This window comes from Canis lupus, chromosome 2, assembly GCF_003254725.2.
Source record: "Canis lupus dingo isolate Sandy chromosome 2, ASM325472v2, whole genome shotgun sequence".
Taxonomy (NCBI): domain Eukaryota; kingdom Metazoa; phylum Chordata; class Mammalia; order Carnivora; family Canidae; genus Canis; species Canis lupus.
The window spans coordinates 27,940,907-27,958,462 of NC_064244.1; the positions used below are offsets into that span (position 1 = coordinate 27,940,907).

The 17,556-nt window shown below is 37.0% G+C and overlaps 1 protein-coding gene across 4 annotated transcripts in view; it reads left to right on the plus strand.

The window, feature by feature from the left end:
- Positions 1 to 17,556, plus strand: part of PRKCQ (protein kinase C theta) — a 173,834-nt gene that overhangs the window by 75,945 nt on the left and 80,333 nt on the right. For all 4 annotated transcript variants that reach the window (XM_025445106.3, XM_035713453.2, XM_049101181.1 and 1 more), the window contains 4 exons: positions 109 to 218; positions 1,147 to 1,264; positions 8,948 to 9,108; positions 12,434 to 12,607. In XM_025445106.3, coding sequence (XP_025300891.1) covers positions 109 to 218; positions 1,147 to 1,264; positions 8,948 to 9,108; positions 12,434 to 12,607 — 563 coding nt within the window. The remainder of the gene's footprint in view (positions 1 to 108; positions 219 to 1,146; positions 1,265 to 8,947; positions 9,109 to 12,433; positions 12,608 to 17,556) is intronic.

Here is a 17,556-nt window from a genome sequence, read left to right on the forward strand (position 1 = left end):
AGGGATTTGCCAATTGCTCCTCAACATCTGTGTACCTTAAACAGTCCTGTGCAAAGTCCACTCGGTGAGTTCTATTCATCTTGTTCAGTGTCTCTTTCTCCTTTTCAGCATGTGGCATGAACGTACATCACAGATGCCAGACAAAGGTGGCCAACCTTTGTGGCATAAATCAGAAGCTAATGGCTGAAGCACTGGCAATGATCGAGAGCACTCAACAGGTAAGAAAGCATTTTAGGTTAAGTTCCTGCAATTTCAACTCAGCAAAGACTACTCTAGTCCGTTTGCCCTTGGAGCTGTGGGACAACATGGAGTCTGTTCCTGAGCACTTGTCTTGCCTTTGACTTTCATCCTCATGCACATATCCCCACTTTGAGATATTTACTTACTTAATGATTTTGTCCTGCATAGATCTTTATAAGATCTTAAATTCTTTGTGGAATGACAGGACTCCTGGGTGGCTCAGTGGTTGAGCATCTGCCTTCAGCTCAGGGTGTGATCTCAGAGTTCTGGGATCGAGTCCCACATCAGGCTCCCTGTGAGGAGCCTGCTTATCCCTCTCCCTGTGTCTCTGCCTTCTCTCTCTGTCTCTCATGAATAAGCAAATAAAATCTTTTAAAAAAATTCTTTGTGGAATGAGCAGGGGCAGAAACAAATTCATTAAAATGAGGATTCATTACAAGCTTTATACCTATATACTTGCTAGATTCATCCCTAAGATGTGCACAGAACATGGAGTCCAGGATGACTTTTGCCTTGTCATTTACTCACATGCATTAGCACTAGTGTGTGGAATTTACGTATCCAAGAACAAACCCTCTTTCAGACTTGATGTTGTTTATGTAAGTTCTTTTTCCATACATTGACCTTCCATTCTTATTTGTGACCAAATTATGTAGATAGCATGGAAGAAACCAGTTGGCCCCCCCAGAAAAGTATGAAGGAAGCAAACGTGTTCAGCTGTGCACAAAATATAATAGACTCTTACAGGGTATGGGACCCTAAAGAGTGCTGAAGGAAAGAAGAATGTTAGTTATCTAATGCATTTAGGAATCTTCAATGGATTTCATCTCCAAGGGCAGCAGGCCAAGCTGTCCTGACAGTAGTGGGTGGGTTGGTGGGTGGTCTGACTCTTTGTTTGTTATCTAGGCTCGCTGCTTAAGAGATACTGAACACATCTTCAGAGAAGGTCCGGTTGAAATTGGTCTCCCATGCTCCATAAAAGGTGAAGCAAGGCTGCCATGTGTACCAGCACCTGGGAAAAAAGGTAGCTATCCCGATCCTCAATAGAAACATTGTCAGTAATTAATCTTGGTCAACCTTAACCTGAGTCTTCTGCATTTAAATTCTCCATTTACCTGGTCTGATAGGTAAGAGGCTCCTATGTCTTGGAAGTGAAACCCAAATGTGCCCCATTAGGAAACCTTTATAAGAGGGTGGGAAGTGGGGGCAGGGAGAAAATGGAATAGGTCTGTAGTAAAGAACTGCAGAAGTTTCCTTAGAATTTTAGAATGTTACTTCCTGTCACTGTTAAAAGGTTTTGCAAAATAAATCTACCAGAAATCTTAATGGTGGAAATGCCACAGGTGACCATCATATTACATACCTTGGAGACTCTTTTGGGAAATTGAAGAGTAGAAAGGTGGGACCTCAACGTTTGTGACATTATGGAAGTTTACCCCTACTTTCTGAAAGCAGTTCACTAGAGGATATGCCTACGTGAATCCGGGAACAGAATAGTTTCACGATACAGCATGAAATACAGATTTTTCCCCACTATCCTAAAGTATAGTATTTCTGCGAAACCTTTTTTTTTAATTGAAATTTAATTAATATACAGCATTGCTTAGTTTCAGGTGTACAATATACCAATTCAACAATTCTGCATATTACCCAATGGTCATCTGTCACCATACAATGTCACTACGATATTATTGACTGTAGTCTCTATGCCGTACTCTTCATCTCTGTGACTTACTTATTTTGTAACTGGAAGTTTATACTTCTTAATCCCCTTTACATCACCTGCTTCCCCACCCACCTCCCCTTTGGCAACCACCAGTTTGTTTTCTATATTTAAAAATGTTTGGTTTGGTTTGGTTTTTTAGATTCCACATGTAAATGAAATCATATGGTGTTTGTCTTTCTCTGTCTGATTTATTTCATTTACCATAATATCTATTCCTTTTTATGGCTGAGTAATATTCCATTTTACATATACCACATCTACTTCATGCATTCATCTATCAATGGGCACTTGGATTCCTTCTCTACTTTGGCTATTGTAAATAATGCTGCAAGAAACATAGTAATGCATGTATCTTTTTTAATTCGTGTTTTCATTTTCTTTAGGTAAATACCTAGTAGTGGAATTACTGGATCATAGGGTATTTCTATTTTTAATTTTTTGAGAAACCTCCGTACTGTTTTCCACAGTGGCTACATCTGTTTGCATTCCCACTACCAAGGCATGAGACTTCCTTTTTTTCCATATCATTGCTAGTACTTGTTATTTCTTGTCTTTTTGATACCAGCCATACTGACTGGTGTAAGATGATATCCCATTGTAGTTTTGATTTGCATTTCCCTAGTGATTGATGATGTTCAGCAACTTTTCACATGTTTGTTGGACATCAGTATGTCTTCTTTGGAAAAATATCTGTTCAGGTCTTCTGCCCATTTCTTAATCAGTTTGGTTTTTTTTGTTTTTGTTTTTGTTTTTTTGTTTTTTGTTTTTTTTTTTTTTTTTTTTTGGTGCTGAGTTCTATAAGTTCTTTGTATATTTTGGATATTAACCCCTAATCAGATATATCATTTGCAAATATCTTTTCCCATTCTCTAGGTTGCCTTTTTGTTTTGTTTATGGTTTCCTTTGCTGTGCAGAAGCTTTTTATTTCGGTGTATTCCCAATAATTTATTTTTACTTTTGTTTCCCTTGCCTCAGGAGACCTATCCATGTTGCTAAGACTGATGTCAAAGCGATTACTGTCTGTGTCTTCTTTTAGGAGTTTTATGGTGTCAGGTCTCACAGTTAAATCTTAATCCATTGTGAGTTTGTTTTTGTATTTAGTATAAGAAAGAGGTGCAGTTTTGGTTTTTTGCATATATCTGTTCAGTTTTCCCAAGACCATTGTAGAAAGGACTATTTAAAAAAAGAAAGACTTTTCCCCCCATTGTATAGTCTCACCTCCTTTATCATAAATTAATTGACCATATAGGTATGGGTTTATTTCTGGACCCTCTATTCTGTTTAATTGATCTATGTGTCTGTTTTTGTGGGAGTACCTAACTGTTTTGATAATTATAGCTTTGATACTATATCTTGACATCTGGGATTGTCATATCTCCAGCTTTGTTCTTCCACAAGATTATGTTGGCTATTTAAGGCCTTTTGTGATTCCATGCTAATTTTAATATTATTTGTCCTAGTTTTGTGAAAAATCCTGTTGGTATATTGATAGGGATAGGGATTGATTGATAGGGATTGATAGGGACACTGAAAACTATAGATTGCTTTGGGTGGTATGGACATTTTAACAATGTTAAGTCTTCCAATTCACGAGCACAGACATCTTTCCATTTGATCCTGTCATCTTCAATTTCTTCAATGTTTTATAGTTTTCACAGTACAGGTTTCACCTCCTTGGTTAAGTTTATTCCTAAGTATTTTTTTTTTGATGCAGTTGTAAATGGGATTGTTTTCTTAATGACTTTTTCCCTTTATTAAGTGTATAGAAATGCAACAGATTTCTGTATATTAATTTTGTATTTTTGACTTTTATTTGTTTTTTAGTCTTTTTTTTCTTGATGATTGTGACTAAAGGTTTATTAATTTTGTTTGCCTTTTCAAAGAACCATCTCTTAGATTCATCTTTTTTCATTGCTTTTAATCCCTATTTCACTTATTTCTCTTCTGATCTTTATTATTCCTTCCTCTATTATTTTTGGGCTTTGTTTTCCTTTTTCTAACTCCTTTAGGCGTAAGGTTAGGTTGTTTATTTGATTTTTCTTATTTCTTGAGGTACCCCTGTATTGCTATAAAGTTCCCTCTTAGAATTGCTTTTGCTGGGGCCCAAAGATTTTAGAACATTTTTTTGTTATTTGTCTCCATGTATTTTCTGATTTCCTCTTTGAGTTGTTTACCCATTTGTGTTGCTTAGGAGCATGTATCTTCAGCTCTATGTGTTAGGTTTTTTCCAGATCTTTTTCTTGTAATTGACTCCCAGTTTCATACCATTGTGGTTCGAATGGAGGCATGATACGACTTCAGCATCCTTAAATTTACTGACACTTTTTCTGTGGCCTAACATGTGATGTATTCAGGAGAATGTTCCATGTGTCCTTGAAAAGAATGTGTATTCTGCTGTTTTGGGGTGGAATGTTTTATATATGTTAGGTCCATCTGCTCTAATATGTTGTTCAAAGCGACCATTTCCTTACTGATAATCTGCATGGATATTTATCCATTGATATAAGTGAGATATTAAAGTCCCCTACTGTTACTGTATTACTGTCCATTTCTCCCTTTATATCTGTTAATATTTGCTTTATATAATCTGGTACTCCAATGCTGGATGCATAAATATTTATAATTTTATGTCCTCTTGTTGGGTTGACTCCTTTATCATTATTTAGTGCCCTTCTTTGTCTCTTGATACAGTTTTTGTCTTAAAGCCTATTTTGTCTGATGTAAGTATTGCTACCCCAGCCTTTTTTTTTTTTTCACTTCTATTTGCATGGCATATGTTTTCCCATCTTTTTTATTTTCAGTCTGTATGTATCTTTAGGTTTGAAGTGAGTCTCTTGTATGCAGCATATAGATGGGTCTTGGTTTTTTATCCATTTAGGCACCCTGAGACTTTTGATTGGAGTGTTTAGTATATTTACCTTTAAAGTAATTATTGACAGGTATATACTTCTAGCCATTTTGTTGATTGTTTTCTGGCTGTTTTTTAGTTTTTCTCTATTTTTTCTTTCCTTCATTACTCTCTTTCATTGTGATTTGATACCTTTCTATAATGTTAGGCTTGGATTCCTTTCTCTTTATTTTTTGTATATCATAGGCTTTTGATTTGTGTTTACCATTGAGTTCATATATAGCATCGTATGTGTAGAGCAGTCTAGATTAGGTTGATGGTCACTTAAGTTCTAACACATTCTAAAAGCACTGAATTTTTACTCCTCCCCCACCCTTTATGTATATGATGTCATATTTTACATGCTTTCATTTTGTGACTACATTGACTAATTTTTGTAGATATAATTGATTTTACTACTTTTGTGTTCTAACCACTATACTGCCTTTAATAAATGTTTATGCTTACCAGTAAAAGTTTTTCCTTTCATAGCTTTCTTCTAATTATGGCCTTTTCTTTTCACTTGAAGAATTCCCTTTAACATTTCTTATAAAGCTGGTTTAGTGGTAATGAACTCTTTTAACTTTTGTTTGTCTGGGAAACTCTTTACCTCTCCTCCTATTCTGAATGATAGCCTTGCTAGATAGAGTATTCTTGGTTGCAGATTTTCTTCTTTCAGCATTTTGAATATATCATGTCACTCTCTCTGGCCTGCAAAATATCTGCTGAAAAATTAACTGATAGCCCTATGGGGTCTCTCTTGTTTGTAACTCTTTTCTTTTTCCTTGCTGCTTTTAAGATCTCTCTTTATCATTACTTTTTGCCATTTTAATCATTATGTGTCTTGTTGTGGACCCCCGTAGGTTCATCTTGTTTGGGGCTCTCTGTGCCTCCTGGACTTAAATGCCTATTTTTCTCCCACAGATTAGGGGAGTTTTCAGCTATTATTTCTTCAAATAAATTTTCTGTTCCCCTTTCTTTCTCTTCTCTTTCTTGAATCCCTATAATGCAGATGTTATTATACTTGATGGTGTTGCTAACTTCCCTAACTAAACTCTTACTTTTTTTTTTTCTTTTTGCTATTCAGCTTGGTTGCTTTCCATTACTCTCCTTTTTAGATTGCTGATCTGTTTTTCTGCATTCTCTAACCTGCTGTGGATTCCCTCTAGTGTAATTTTATTTCAATTGTTATTGTATTATTCAGCTCTGGTTCTTTTTTTATATATATATTTTCTATCTCTTTGATGAAGTTCTCACTGAGATCATCCAATGTTTTCTCAATCCAGGATGTATTTTTATGACTACTAATTTGAAGTCTTTATCAAGAAAATTGCTCATCTCCATTTCATTTAGGTCTTTCACTGTGATTTCGTCTTATTCTTTTGAGACATACCCCTCTGTCTCCTCATTTTGTTTATCTGTGTTTCTGTGTATTAGGTAATTCAGCTACATCTTCTGGTCTTGAAAGTAATGGCCTTGATGAGAAGTCCTGTGGTGTCATGTAGTGCAGTCCCCCTGGTCATCAGAATTGGGAGCTCTAGAGGTATCCCTGGTTGTGCTGCATTTACCCTACTATGGAGGCTGAGCCATAATTGCCTTCAGCCCAGCTGGCTGTACTGACCCACTTTGCCTGCTGTGGGTGCACAGGGCAGGGTTTCTTCCCCACGCTGTTGAGAGGCCTATCAGAAGCCACTATGGGGTTGTTGGTGGGTGGGGTCATCAGTCAGCCTATCTGGAGTTAGCCTTTCTGCCATAGCTGCAGGTACCCTGAGTGGCAGGGATTGCTCCCTGCACAGCCAGCTAGGAGACTCAGCTGTTGGAACTGGGGGTGCACTGGTGTGTGAAGTTATCTCTCCTACTCCCCAGGGGAGGAGTCACTTTGGAGTGGTACTGGTCTCTACTGGGACTTCCTGGGGGTGGAGGGTGAGGCAAGACCTGCTTTAGAGGGATGCCTGCTAAAGTGGGCAGGTTGAATGGGCAGGTCCACAGGTGATCACTGGGGCAGGTGTTAGCAAGGTTGATGGTGCTCACAACCATCTGGTTATCTAGGATTGGGAAGAGGAAGAAAATGGTGCCTGCTAGCAGTTTGGTTCCCAGAGAAATCTCCTGAGGATCCCTGACCCTCCAGCTCACATTCAAAGATTAATTAATAGACCTCCTCATGTATAACCCCAGGCATTTTTTAAACTGCTGCTTCTGTGCTGTCTTGGACCAAGTTATTATGGTGGCTCTTTAAGTTCTATATAGTAGGGACCCAGTTTCCTATCGCCCTCCTGCTCTGCCCAAAGTTAAGGCCTCTCATTATTTAAAAGTTCACAAAGTTAAGACTGGTTGATTTTTAAAGCTCCTAGTTTTAAGCCCCGCTGGTTTTCAGAGCCAAATGTTATTGATATTTGTCTTCCCACTGCAGGTCCCCCACCCAGGCCTGTGGCACCTGTGGCACCTGTGGCACCTGTGGCTTCTCTATGCTTGTGGTGTCCCTCCCATTTGTGACTAGTCTCACAGGGGTTTGGCTCCTAACTGCATCTCCACTCCTTCTGTCTCTCTCACTGTGGCCTTTTGTCTGTAATCAACTGTGGAAGGTCTGTTCAGCCAGCCTTTAGACCATTTTCAGTGTTAGTTGCATAGATGTAGCTATTACCTTGTGCTCATGGGATGAGGTAAGCTTCGGATCCTCCCCCACCATCTTCCCCTTGACTCCCTGAAAAATCTTTTGTAAGCCAGAATGGCATAAAGCAAAGAAGCAATTACTGTTAATTTACATAGAACAATTTTTTAGTATTCCTAGGCCCTAAAAATCACCTTAGGCTTTTCTGATAGCCTAGAACACATGTTGCTAACAGAGGCACAGAATACTCAACATCAAGCACAGATGTTCACACAGTTCAAAGCTTTTTCAGCTGGTTGCTCAGGTGCTGAGTGTTGTTTCCACAGAAGGGGCTGGGTGGCACTGCTCTCACTCAGGTGCACTGCCTCTTCCGGCCCACTGCAAAACCAGTGCTGAATATTATTTGCACTTCTCTTTTTTTCTGTAAAAGACAAAGTTCTCTCCAGGTTTTTTACGGTCAGCGAGAACAGGTAACAATGTAGATTTTTAATGAAAGCAAAGTGGCAAAGGCGAACTTTCAAAACTAGGGGGATGCCTCTACTGACTTTCCTTGGACTCAGGGAGAAGAAAGGTATATCCAGAGATTTAAAATAAAAAAAATGTCATTATTCCAACCACGAGAAAGAAGTGAAATTATGTGATGTGATAGAGGTGCTATTGTAAAATGGCAAATTATGTCACAATATATAAATGTATCAAGTCAACATGTTGTACCCTTTAAATTAACATAATATGTTGTGTCAAATATTTTTCAATAAAAAAGAAAAGAAAGGGCACCTGGGTAGGTCAGTGGTTGAGCATCTGCCTTCGGCTCAGGGTGTGATCCCGGGATCCTGGAATCGAGTTCCGCATTGGGCTCCCCACGGAGGGTCTGCTTCTTCCTCTGCCTATGTCTCTGCCTCTCTCTCTACGTCTTTCATGAATAAATAAATAAAATCTTAGGGAAAGAAATGTTGTAAGTGGAAAGGAGGATATTTTCAAAAAAGTTTTCTGCACTTCCTCTGGCATTGGGTGTGGAATAAATTGGCTGACTTGAATAGAGTAAGGGGTGATGCAATTCTGATCTCCAGCAGTCTGGTTTCCATTTCCTCTTCCCTCACATGCAACATCACATGATGCTACAATGCCTGTGAGCCATGCAAGTAGCTGAGAACCATTTTTCCTCAAATTTGCTTAAAATCTTTATTTGTCCATGATTTGACATTGAAGTTCTCCTTTGTTTTGCATAGTGGTATTTTACTAATTATAATATGTTTCTTAACATAAAATTTCTCCCAGTCTGTTGAGTAGATAAGAGATACAGTCCATGTTCCAAGTACCAGGCTCACAGGCGGAAGGTACTGCCTTTCCACCAAAGGGGACCCTTCTCTTCATTTTTGTGCATGGAGCCTCAGAGTGGGAAGTGGAAGAAAAAGTGTTCTCAAAATAATAGAATGATCCTCCATTGTTCCTTGTTTATTTTTAACCACTGGCTTACTATTTTCAGAGCCTCAGGGAATCTCTTGGGAGTCTCCTTTGGATGGGATGGAGAAAATATGCCATCGTCCGGAACCTGAACCGAATGTAGAAAGACCATCTGTACATATGAAATTAAAAATTGAGGATTTTATCTTGCACAAAATGTTGGGGAAAGGAAGTTTTGGCAAGGTATGACATACACTATGGAATTCTGTAGACCAACTTATAGAAATTGAAAAGCAAAGCTCTTAAACTCATGGGATAAGGACTGGTTGTGTGTACGTGGAGAACATTTCTCCTGTGCATTTTTTAACAGGATAGAGAGGAGTCCTAATAAAAAGGAAACCCAAGAACTCTAGGAAATAGTGGCCTCTGCTTCCTGGGAATCATTGTTCCCAAGCCATTTTGTTTCAAAGATGCATACCCACACACTTATAAGTTTGGTATAGTTGGACATCAAAAAAATGAAAAGCTACCTCAGCCAGTTTCTGTTTCACACAGGATTTTTTGTTGTTGATGATTCTCTTTTGTTTCCTTCTCAAACTTGGAGTGTTGTTTTACTTTGAATGCAATTTCTTTCTTTATCAAATGTCCTCAGTCTTATATTAGTTTGCTAAGATGAAGGTAAAGTATCACAACTGAGTGAGTGAAAGAACAGAAACTTATTTTCTTTTCATTCTGGAGGCCAAATGTCTAAGACCTAAGTGTTGGTAGGGCTGTTTCTTCTGAGGTCTGTCTTTGGCTTATAAAATAAATAGCCTAAATAAATAAATAAATAAATAAATAAATAAAATAAAATAAAATAAAATAAAATAAATAAAATAAAATAAAAATAGCCATCTTCTCCCTGTATCTTCACATGATCGCCCTCTGTGTGTATCTGTGTCCTAGTATTTTCTTCTTATAAGGACACTAGTCATGTTGGATTAAGGCCCACCCTACTGAACTTATTTTAACCTGATTACCTCTGTGAAGACCCTACCTCCAAACATAGTCACATTCTGAGGTACCAGGGTTAGGACTTCAGCATGTAAATTTTTGGAGGGGACATAATTCAGTTCATCACAAAGCTGTAGTTTAAGAGTCATGAGAAGAGTTTCATGGGGGAAAGTCCCTCCTCTAAACTCTTCCTGCCACACACTCAAGTTATGGGCCGTCTCTGTCAGTCACAAAGGACAAGAGGAAAAGAAGGAAGATGACATAATTTAACGATCAACTATCAGTGATGGAAAAAAATTTCAAGCTAGTGAATGTAAAAAGAGATGCCATGGAACTTTAACTGTGAGATTATTCTAGATATTAAGGATATCTACTATATTAATGGCACCCTCTGTTGTCCTAGTCTTGGATGAAACTCTTCGGAAAATTTTAGCCAGAGACTACTGTTCTATGAATTTGTGCATCCAAAGCCAGCGTTATGCTCCACATCTGCTCCCTGGTCTTTGGCCAGGAAACTCACCCAGTTTATTTAATAATAAACTAGAATGCAACTGAGCATCACCACAGCTGAATGACACTGTGCTACAATTGGGTTTGGATTGAAACACCGCGCATTGCTTTTGGCAAAATCTGTTCTGCCCTGCAAACTAGCTGATATCCATTAATTCTTTTAGTTCATTTCCACAATAATATGAAACACAGCAGGCTCATTTGGTGTTAATCTGTGTGATAGGCAATTTTACAGCCAGTCTTCATTATAATTTAGCATCAATTAATGTGCAATTATAACCTGTTACCAAAAATTGAAAGCCCATTATAGAGATGGAAATTGCCTTTTCAGCTTCTTAGTTTATGGCTGGCTTGGGAATGTTTTATTGAAAGAAACAATTACCAAAAGAGCACTTTTAATTGTTAATGAAATGTTTATATTTCTTTGTTCCCATGTGGGTTTCTATATATGAACAAGGTTAATAAGAAAGACATTAAGTTAAACCTACAAGCCTTAGTAAAATATCCCAACAGACAATTGAGAGCCTCAGGTATCCTCTGCTCTCTGTCCAAAGCAGTATGCCCCTCGCCATCAGGACCCTGAGTCCCTACATAGTGAGAAGATAGAACCATAGGGCTCAGAGAGGAGGACGAAGCACCAAAGCAAAATGGAACAGCCATATTTCCCTTTCTTACAACACTGAGAATACTCCAAAACTTGTTTTTCTCCCTTTTTTAGCTGTAGATAGAAAGTATGGTTTCTCATCAAAATGGTAGCCTCTATATTCCTTTTTTTTTTTTTTTTTTTTTTTTTTTTAGCCTCTATATTCTTATTCTCAATTTACCTTGAGGTCCAGGAAAAAAAAAATAGCATTGTTTTCTGGAGGTATGCACATCATCCATTTGCCTGCATTCTCATCTAAGTTCTATGCCCTCTATCAAGCCAGCTACCCTCAAAGCTATATATCTGCGCCATATTATTTTAAATATAGACACATGCATTTTCAGTACTGGTTTGGTGTCATTGATTTTGACATTCCCTAAAAGTCAAGAAACAAATGACAAGTATTCTTAATAACTGTCATTTAGAGAGCATTTTATAGCTTCCAAATCACTTTCCCATGTGGTAGTCATTTGATTTTCACAATGGTCTTGCAAGTTGGAGAATGTCATGACAATTATCTCTTTTACACATTAGGAAACTAAAGCCCAGAGAGGTTAATTGGTTTGCCCACATTCCCACAGCTAGTAAATGTCTGTGAAAAGAGACCCAAGCTGGAGTTTTCTTCTTCCAAATGCCATGTCCTCACAATTGTCAGTCATCTGTTGCATCATTTGCAAAAGCAAAAGTTGTAGAAACTCCCCATTATACGCCATCTGGTGTCCTTTCATATAAGATCCATGAAATCAAGTAGAAAAAGTAAATTTGGAATTAGATTTTTTTTCTTACTGAGTAGCTCCATGAATTTGAGTAAGTTGAGTAAGTTTACTCTTTAAACCCAGTTGTTGTTGTTTTTTTTAAATTACTATCTGTCTTGCAGAGAGTTCTGAGCTAAGAATTAGGTAGCACATATAAAGCATAGCAGAGTGTGTAGCACATAGTAGGTGATAAAAATGGCATTAGCATCTATGCCATCAGATGAAATGGTGTACATTCTTTAAGCATATAAGTTTTATGCTCATTTGCACTGATGTTTCAAGTGTAATCAAATCTTCCTCTCTCTCTCCTGCTTATTCTTGCTTCCTTCAGTATGCCCTTAGTCCCTGGGGATTTATATTATAAATTTACTCAGTTCCCTAGGCAGACAGGTCATATTTTTTTAAACAGAATTTTTCAGGGACTGAGAGTAACCCATCCAATTGTACAGTACTTTTGTGGAATCCTTTGAAAGGTACAAAGCATGTCTGAAACTACTAGGTAATATCCTAAAATCAGTAAAGTACTTTATTTTGTCTCTATAAAGGGATATTGGAGAAGAAATCCTCTTTTCTCACCCAACACAGATCTCTCTCAGAATTTTGTCTCTTCTTTAATGAGTGTGAGATCAACTTCTAAAATAAAATTACTTCTCACCCTTCCTTCTAGGTCTTCCTAGCAGAGTTCAAGAAAACCAATCAATTTTTCGCAATAAAAGCCTTAAAGAAAGATGTGGTTTTGATGGATGACGATGTTGAGTGTACAATGGTAGAAAAGAGAGTTCTCTCCTTGGCCTGGGAGCATCCGTTCTTAACGCACATGTTCTGTACATTCCAGACCAAGGTAAGGCTTCTATTTGGACAACTCTTCATCCAATTCTTACTTAGCAAATGTGCCTGTCTATGCAGGGTGCCCCTAAGGTGCCCTTATTGGGAAATGTGGGGAATTGTCTCCATATTTTTTTCTTTACTTTTCAGCTCACCTTCCATTTGTCCAAACATCATTGAGATATTATTTTAAATTTTTTAGCATAGTCGGTTGGGAAAGGGCTTTACTTGTGGGTTTGTCTGTTTGCTTGTTTTTAGAATTTGGTTTAATTTATATAACAACCAGGATTCTAAGCAGCTGTGACTTGCTTGACAAAGCAGTGTTTTATGAGGAAGAAAGACATAACACTTGTTTCTTTATCTACCATATATGTATTTGAAAAGACAAAAGTTGGACAGTAGATAAAAATACATGTGCATTATTATTTTCCTAAATATGGTCAGTGAAGAAGCAGCCTTTACAGTGAGCTTTATCAGTGAGTGAGGCCTGAGCAATGAGGTAAAAGAGTGAATTCTTTCAGAAGGTTCTCTTATTCTGGGAAGATTCTCTTCTTGATCTCCTTATTCCTTAAATAAATTTTTTAATTGCCTATTTTTTGTGACTAAAGAGTTATTCAAGATCATTTTAGAGAATTTGGAAAAATGCTTCATACTCAAAAAAAAATCATTTAAAATATCTCATCACTTGGGTATACTCAGAATTAGTATTTTGAAATTTAAACTTTCAGATTTTTTCCCCCAGTGGATTTTGTCAAATAAAAATAAACACCCATTGTAAAGACCTCCTATTCTATAACTGGCATTTTCAATGCTCTCTTATTATATATTTCCTCACATCAGTGAATATTCTACAACGGGATTGATCCAATTAGAACATTTCTAACTTTCTGTTCAGATTTAAATAACACTGAAATGAACATCCTTGCAGATCAGTCTTCATACACAAGCATTATGATTTTCTCTTTTCATTTTTCTACTCTCCTTCACTCTCTCCACATTGTACACGGGCTAGAATAGTAAGCAGACCCACGTGGGACTGTGTGGTTAAGATCCAAAGGGCATGAAGACTTTATTCTGCTGTTCTGTTTCAAGCCTGCATGATAATGTTCTACCTTAATGTAAATACGAGTAACAGAAGGCCTCTAAGCTGCCCCAGTCACAGAGGGTAGAGTGTTCGGGAAGCTGTGGAATCAGTCAGAAAATGTGGATGGCAAGTAGGCCTTTCATCCCTACTTCCCCAGCCCCCAGTAGATTCTCAACAAATGTTTAATAAAGTAATAAATGCATAAATACACTTAGATAAAAAAGAAAGAAACCAGATGACTTTTTAAAGCACTTAATAATCATGTATAGTATCTAAAGCACCACCAAGGATACAGGAGTGTAAAATAAAGTTCCTGACCTCAGGAATTTCATAGTAATACTGAGGGGGCAAGACTAAAAGAGGTGAGTGATACTAAATTGCAGAACAGAGACTCCATACAAGAGTCCCCAGAGCTGAGAGAAGCTAGAAATTAGAGTACGAGTAGGCGGAAAGGGTCTTGGGCAGAAGAGGTGCGGGTGGCTAGTGGAGAAACCAGAAAAGAATGAAGGGATTATAAGCTATTTGAGAAAAAGTAGACTCATTTTCTTCAGCAAGAAAGAGCTTGAGATTTCTGATAATGAGTTAGAGATTTCCTCCCAGAAATTTCCTCCTGGGGATCATAAATATCTGTCACTATGTTACCAAAAGGCGAAGTGAAGTGCTCTGCAATGTGCTCACAGTCTGCATTCGGGATTATCTGTGCATCCTGGGCTGTGTGATCTCACTTCTTCTCTTGAAATATTGTGAGGCTTGTATCCAACTGCTAAATACACTTAAGACGAGGTCCCTGTAGGAGTATGATGTAATCAGGCTTCATCTGGTACTTTCTCCCTGTTTATGCATACATACAGATTTATATATATAATTGTTATATATATAATTGTTTTTATATCCTATGGGGAAAGCTCTTATAATCCTCTTTGTAGAAACTATATTCCCTTCTCATGCTTGTCTATCAGAGCTTCAGGCAGTGTTTGCTACTTTTCTTCTCTCAGAAGATGCTTTTAAGGTTCCATGCAGCTGTAACGTATTAGCAAAACTAGAGAAGGAAGTGCATGGGGGAAAGTGGCAGAGAACATGTACATCAAATGTAAAAACTGACTGGCTCACTACTTAGAGTTCAAGGAAGTGAGTTCGTTTTGAAATAAGGGATGGAGGAATTCATCTTGCATTATACTTTCCCGAGGACACTGAGTTGCTTTTTTTGAGATGTCCCGACTTATTATTCAGATCTTGCATGTCAAACAGAATAACCAATTAAACACCAAAGATGAGTGTGAAAAGCAACAGTTGAAATGGATGACAATTTGCTATGGGAACATTTTGGAAATTGCCTTTCTTGAGGGAATAATAGTTACCTTTATACACGAGGGAAGGTACTAGATAACATAAATGTACTATGTACTTTTCTGTGGAATTGTTATTTTTAGGAAAAGTTATTCATTGCCTTCTACCTTCAAAGAGCCCAGCTGTTGAATGCCAGATGATTCAAGAGATTCTGATGATAGTTATTCATTTACTATTTATTATTATTTTTATTGAAGTATAATTTACATGTAATATTAGTTTTAGGTGTACATCATAGTGATTCAGTACTTGTATACATTACAAAATGATCCTCATAAGTGTAGTTACCGTCCATCACCATAAAGAGTTATTACAATATTATTAACTACATTTTCTATGCTAACATTATATCCTGTGACTTATTTACCTTATAACTGAAAGTTTGTATCTCTTAAAACCTGTCACCTATTTCACTGACCTCCCCCAACCCCTCCCCATTCAGATGACTCACAGTTTCCTGTATCTATAAATCAGTTTCTGTTTTGTTTTGTTTTATTAGATTCTCTATATAAGTGAGATCATATAGTATTTGTCTTTCTCCATCTGACCTGTTTCACTTAACATAAAACCCTCTAGGTTGATCCATGTTGTCACAGATGGCAACACTTTATATATTTTTACAGCTGAGCAATGTTCTATTGTATGTATGTGTGTTATTATGTATTATGTATATATATTCATATACACATTTCTCATATTCTTTATCCATTCATCTATTGATAGACATTTAGGTGGCTTCCATATCTTGGATATGATAAATAATGCTGTAATGAACATAAGGGTGCATATGTTTCTTCAAATTGGTGTTTTTGTTTTCTTTGGACAAATATCCAGAAGTGGAAGAGCTGGATCATACAGTAATTGTATTTTTAACTTTTTGAGGAACCTCCACACTGTTTTCCACAGTGGCTGCCCCAGTTTATATTCCCACTAACAGTGCACGAGGGCTTCGATTTCTCCATATCCTCTCCAACACTTGTGATTCTTTTTATCTTTTTGATAATAGCCAATCTGACAGGTGTGAGGTAATTTTGACTTGCATTTCCCCATTAGTGATGTTGAGACTCATTTACATACCTATTAGCTATCTGTATGTCTTCTTTGGGAAAATGTTTATTCAGGTCCTATGCCCATTTATAATCCAGTTGTTTGGGTTTTTTAAATAATAAATCATTAAAGTTCTTTATATATTTTGGATTTGACACCTTATTAGATGTATAATTTGCAAATATTTTATCCCATTCAAGAGATTGCTATTTCATTTTGTTGATGGTGTCCCTCACTATGCAAAATCTTTGTAGTTTTATGCAAACCTATTTGTTTACTTTAGCTTTTGTTGCCCTTGCCTGATGATACTGGTCCAAAAAATATTGCTAAGATAAAAAATATATATATATTTCTAAAATAGATTGTCAAAGAGCTTACTGCCTATGTTCTCTTACAAGAGTTTATGGTTTCAGGTCTTATATTCAAGTCTTTGATCCATTCTGAATTTATTTTTCTGTATAGTATAAAATCATAGTCCAGTTTTCCCAACACCATTTATTGAAAGCACTGTATTTTTACTTGTACATTTTTGCTTCATTTATCATAGATTAATTGACCATAGTGTGTGGGTTTATACTTGGGATCTCTGTTCTATTCTATTGATCTATATCCGTTTTTTGGCCAGTACCATACTATTTTAATTACTGGAGCTTTGTAATATAGCTTGAAATCTGGGCTTCTGGGATCCCTGGGTGGCGCAGTGGTTTGGCGCCTGCCTTTGGCCCAGGGCGCGGTCCTGGAGACCCAGGATCGAAACCCACATCGGGCTCCCGGTGCATGGAGCCTGCTTCTCCCTCTGCCTATGTCTCTGCCTCTCTCTCTCTCTCTCTCTGTGACTATCATAAATAAATTTAAAAATTAAAAATTAAAAATTAAAAAAGAAAGAAATCTGGGCTTCTGATACCTCCAGCTTTGGGTATTCAGAGTCTTTGTGGTTCCCAAATAAATAGTAATAATTAGTGATTAATTAATAAATTAAGATTGCTTTGATATTCAGGGTCTTTTGTGGTTCCATACAATTTTAGAATTCTTTGTTCTAGTTCTGTGAAAAAATTCCACTGGTATTTTGAATGGGATTGTATTGCATCTGTAGATACCTTTAGGTAGTATCTAATATTAATTCTTCCAGTCCATGAGCATTATATATCTTCAATTTGTGTTGTCTTCAGTTTCTTTCACCAGTGTCGTACAGTCTTCAGAGTACAGATTTTTCACCTCCTTGATAAAATTTATTCTAAGGTACTTTATTCTTTTTGATGCATTATAAATGGGGTTGCTCTCTTATTGTCTCTGATAGTTCATTATTAGTATATAGTAACCAATTTCTGAATGTTAATTCTGTATCTTGTGACTACTGAATTTGTTTATTAAATCTAATAGTCTTTTGCTGGAGTCTTTAGAGTTGTATATAATATCTCAGCCGCAAATAATGAGTTTTACTCTTTTCCAATTTGGAAGTCTTCTATGTATACATTTTGTTGTTTTGG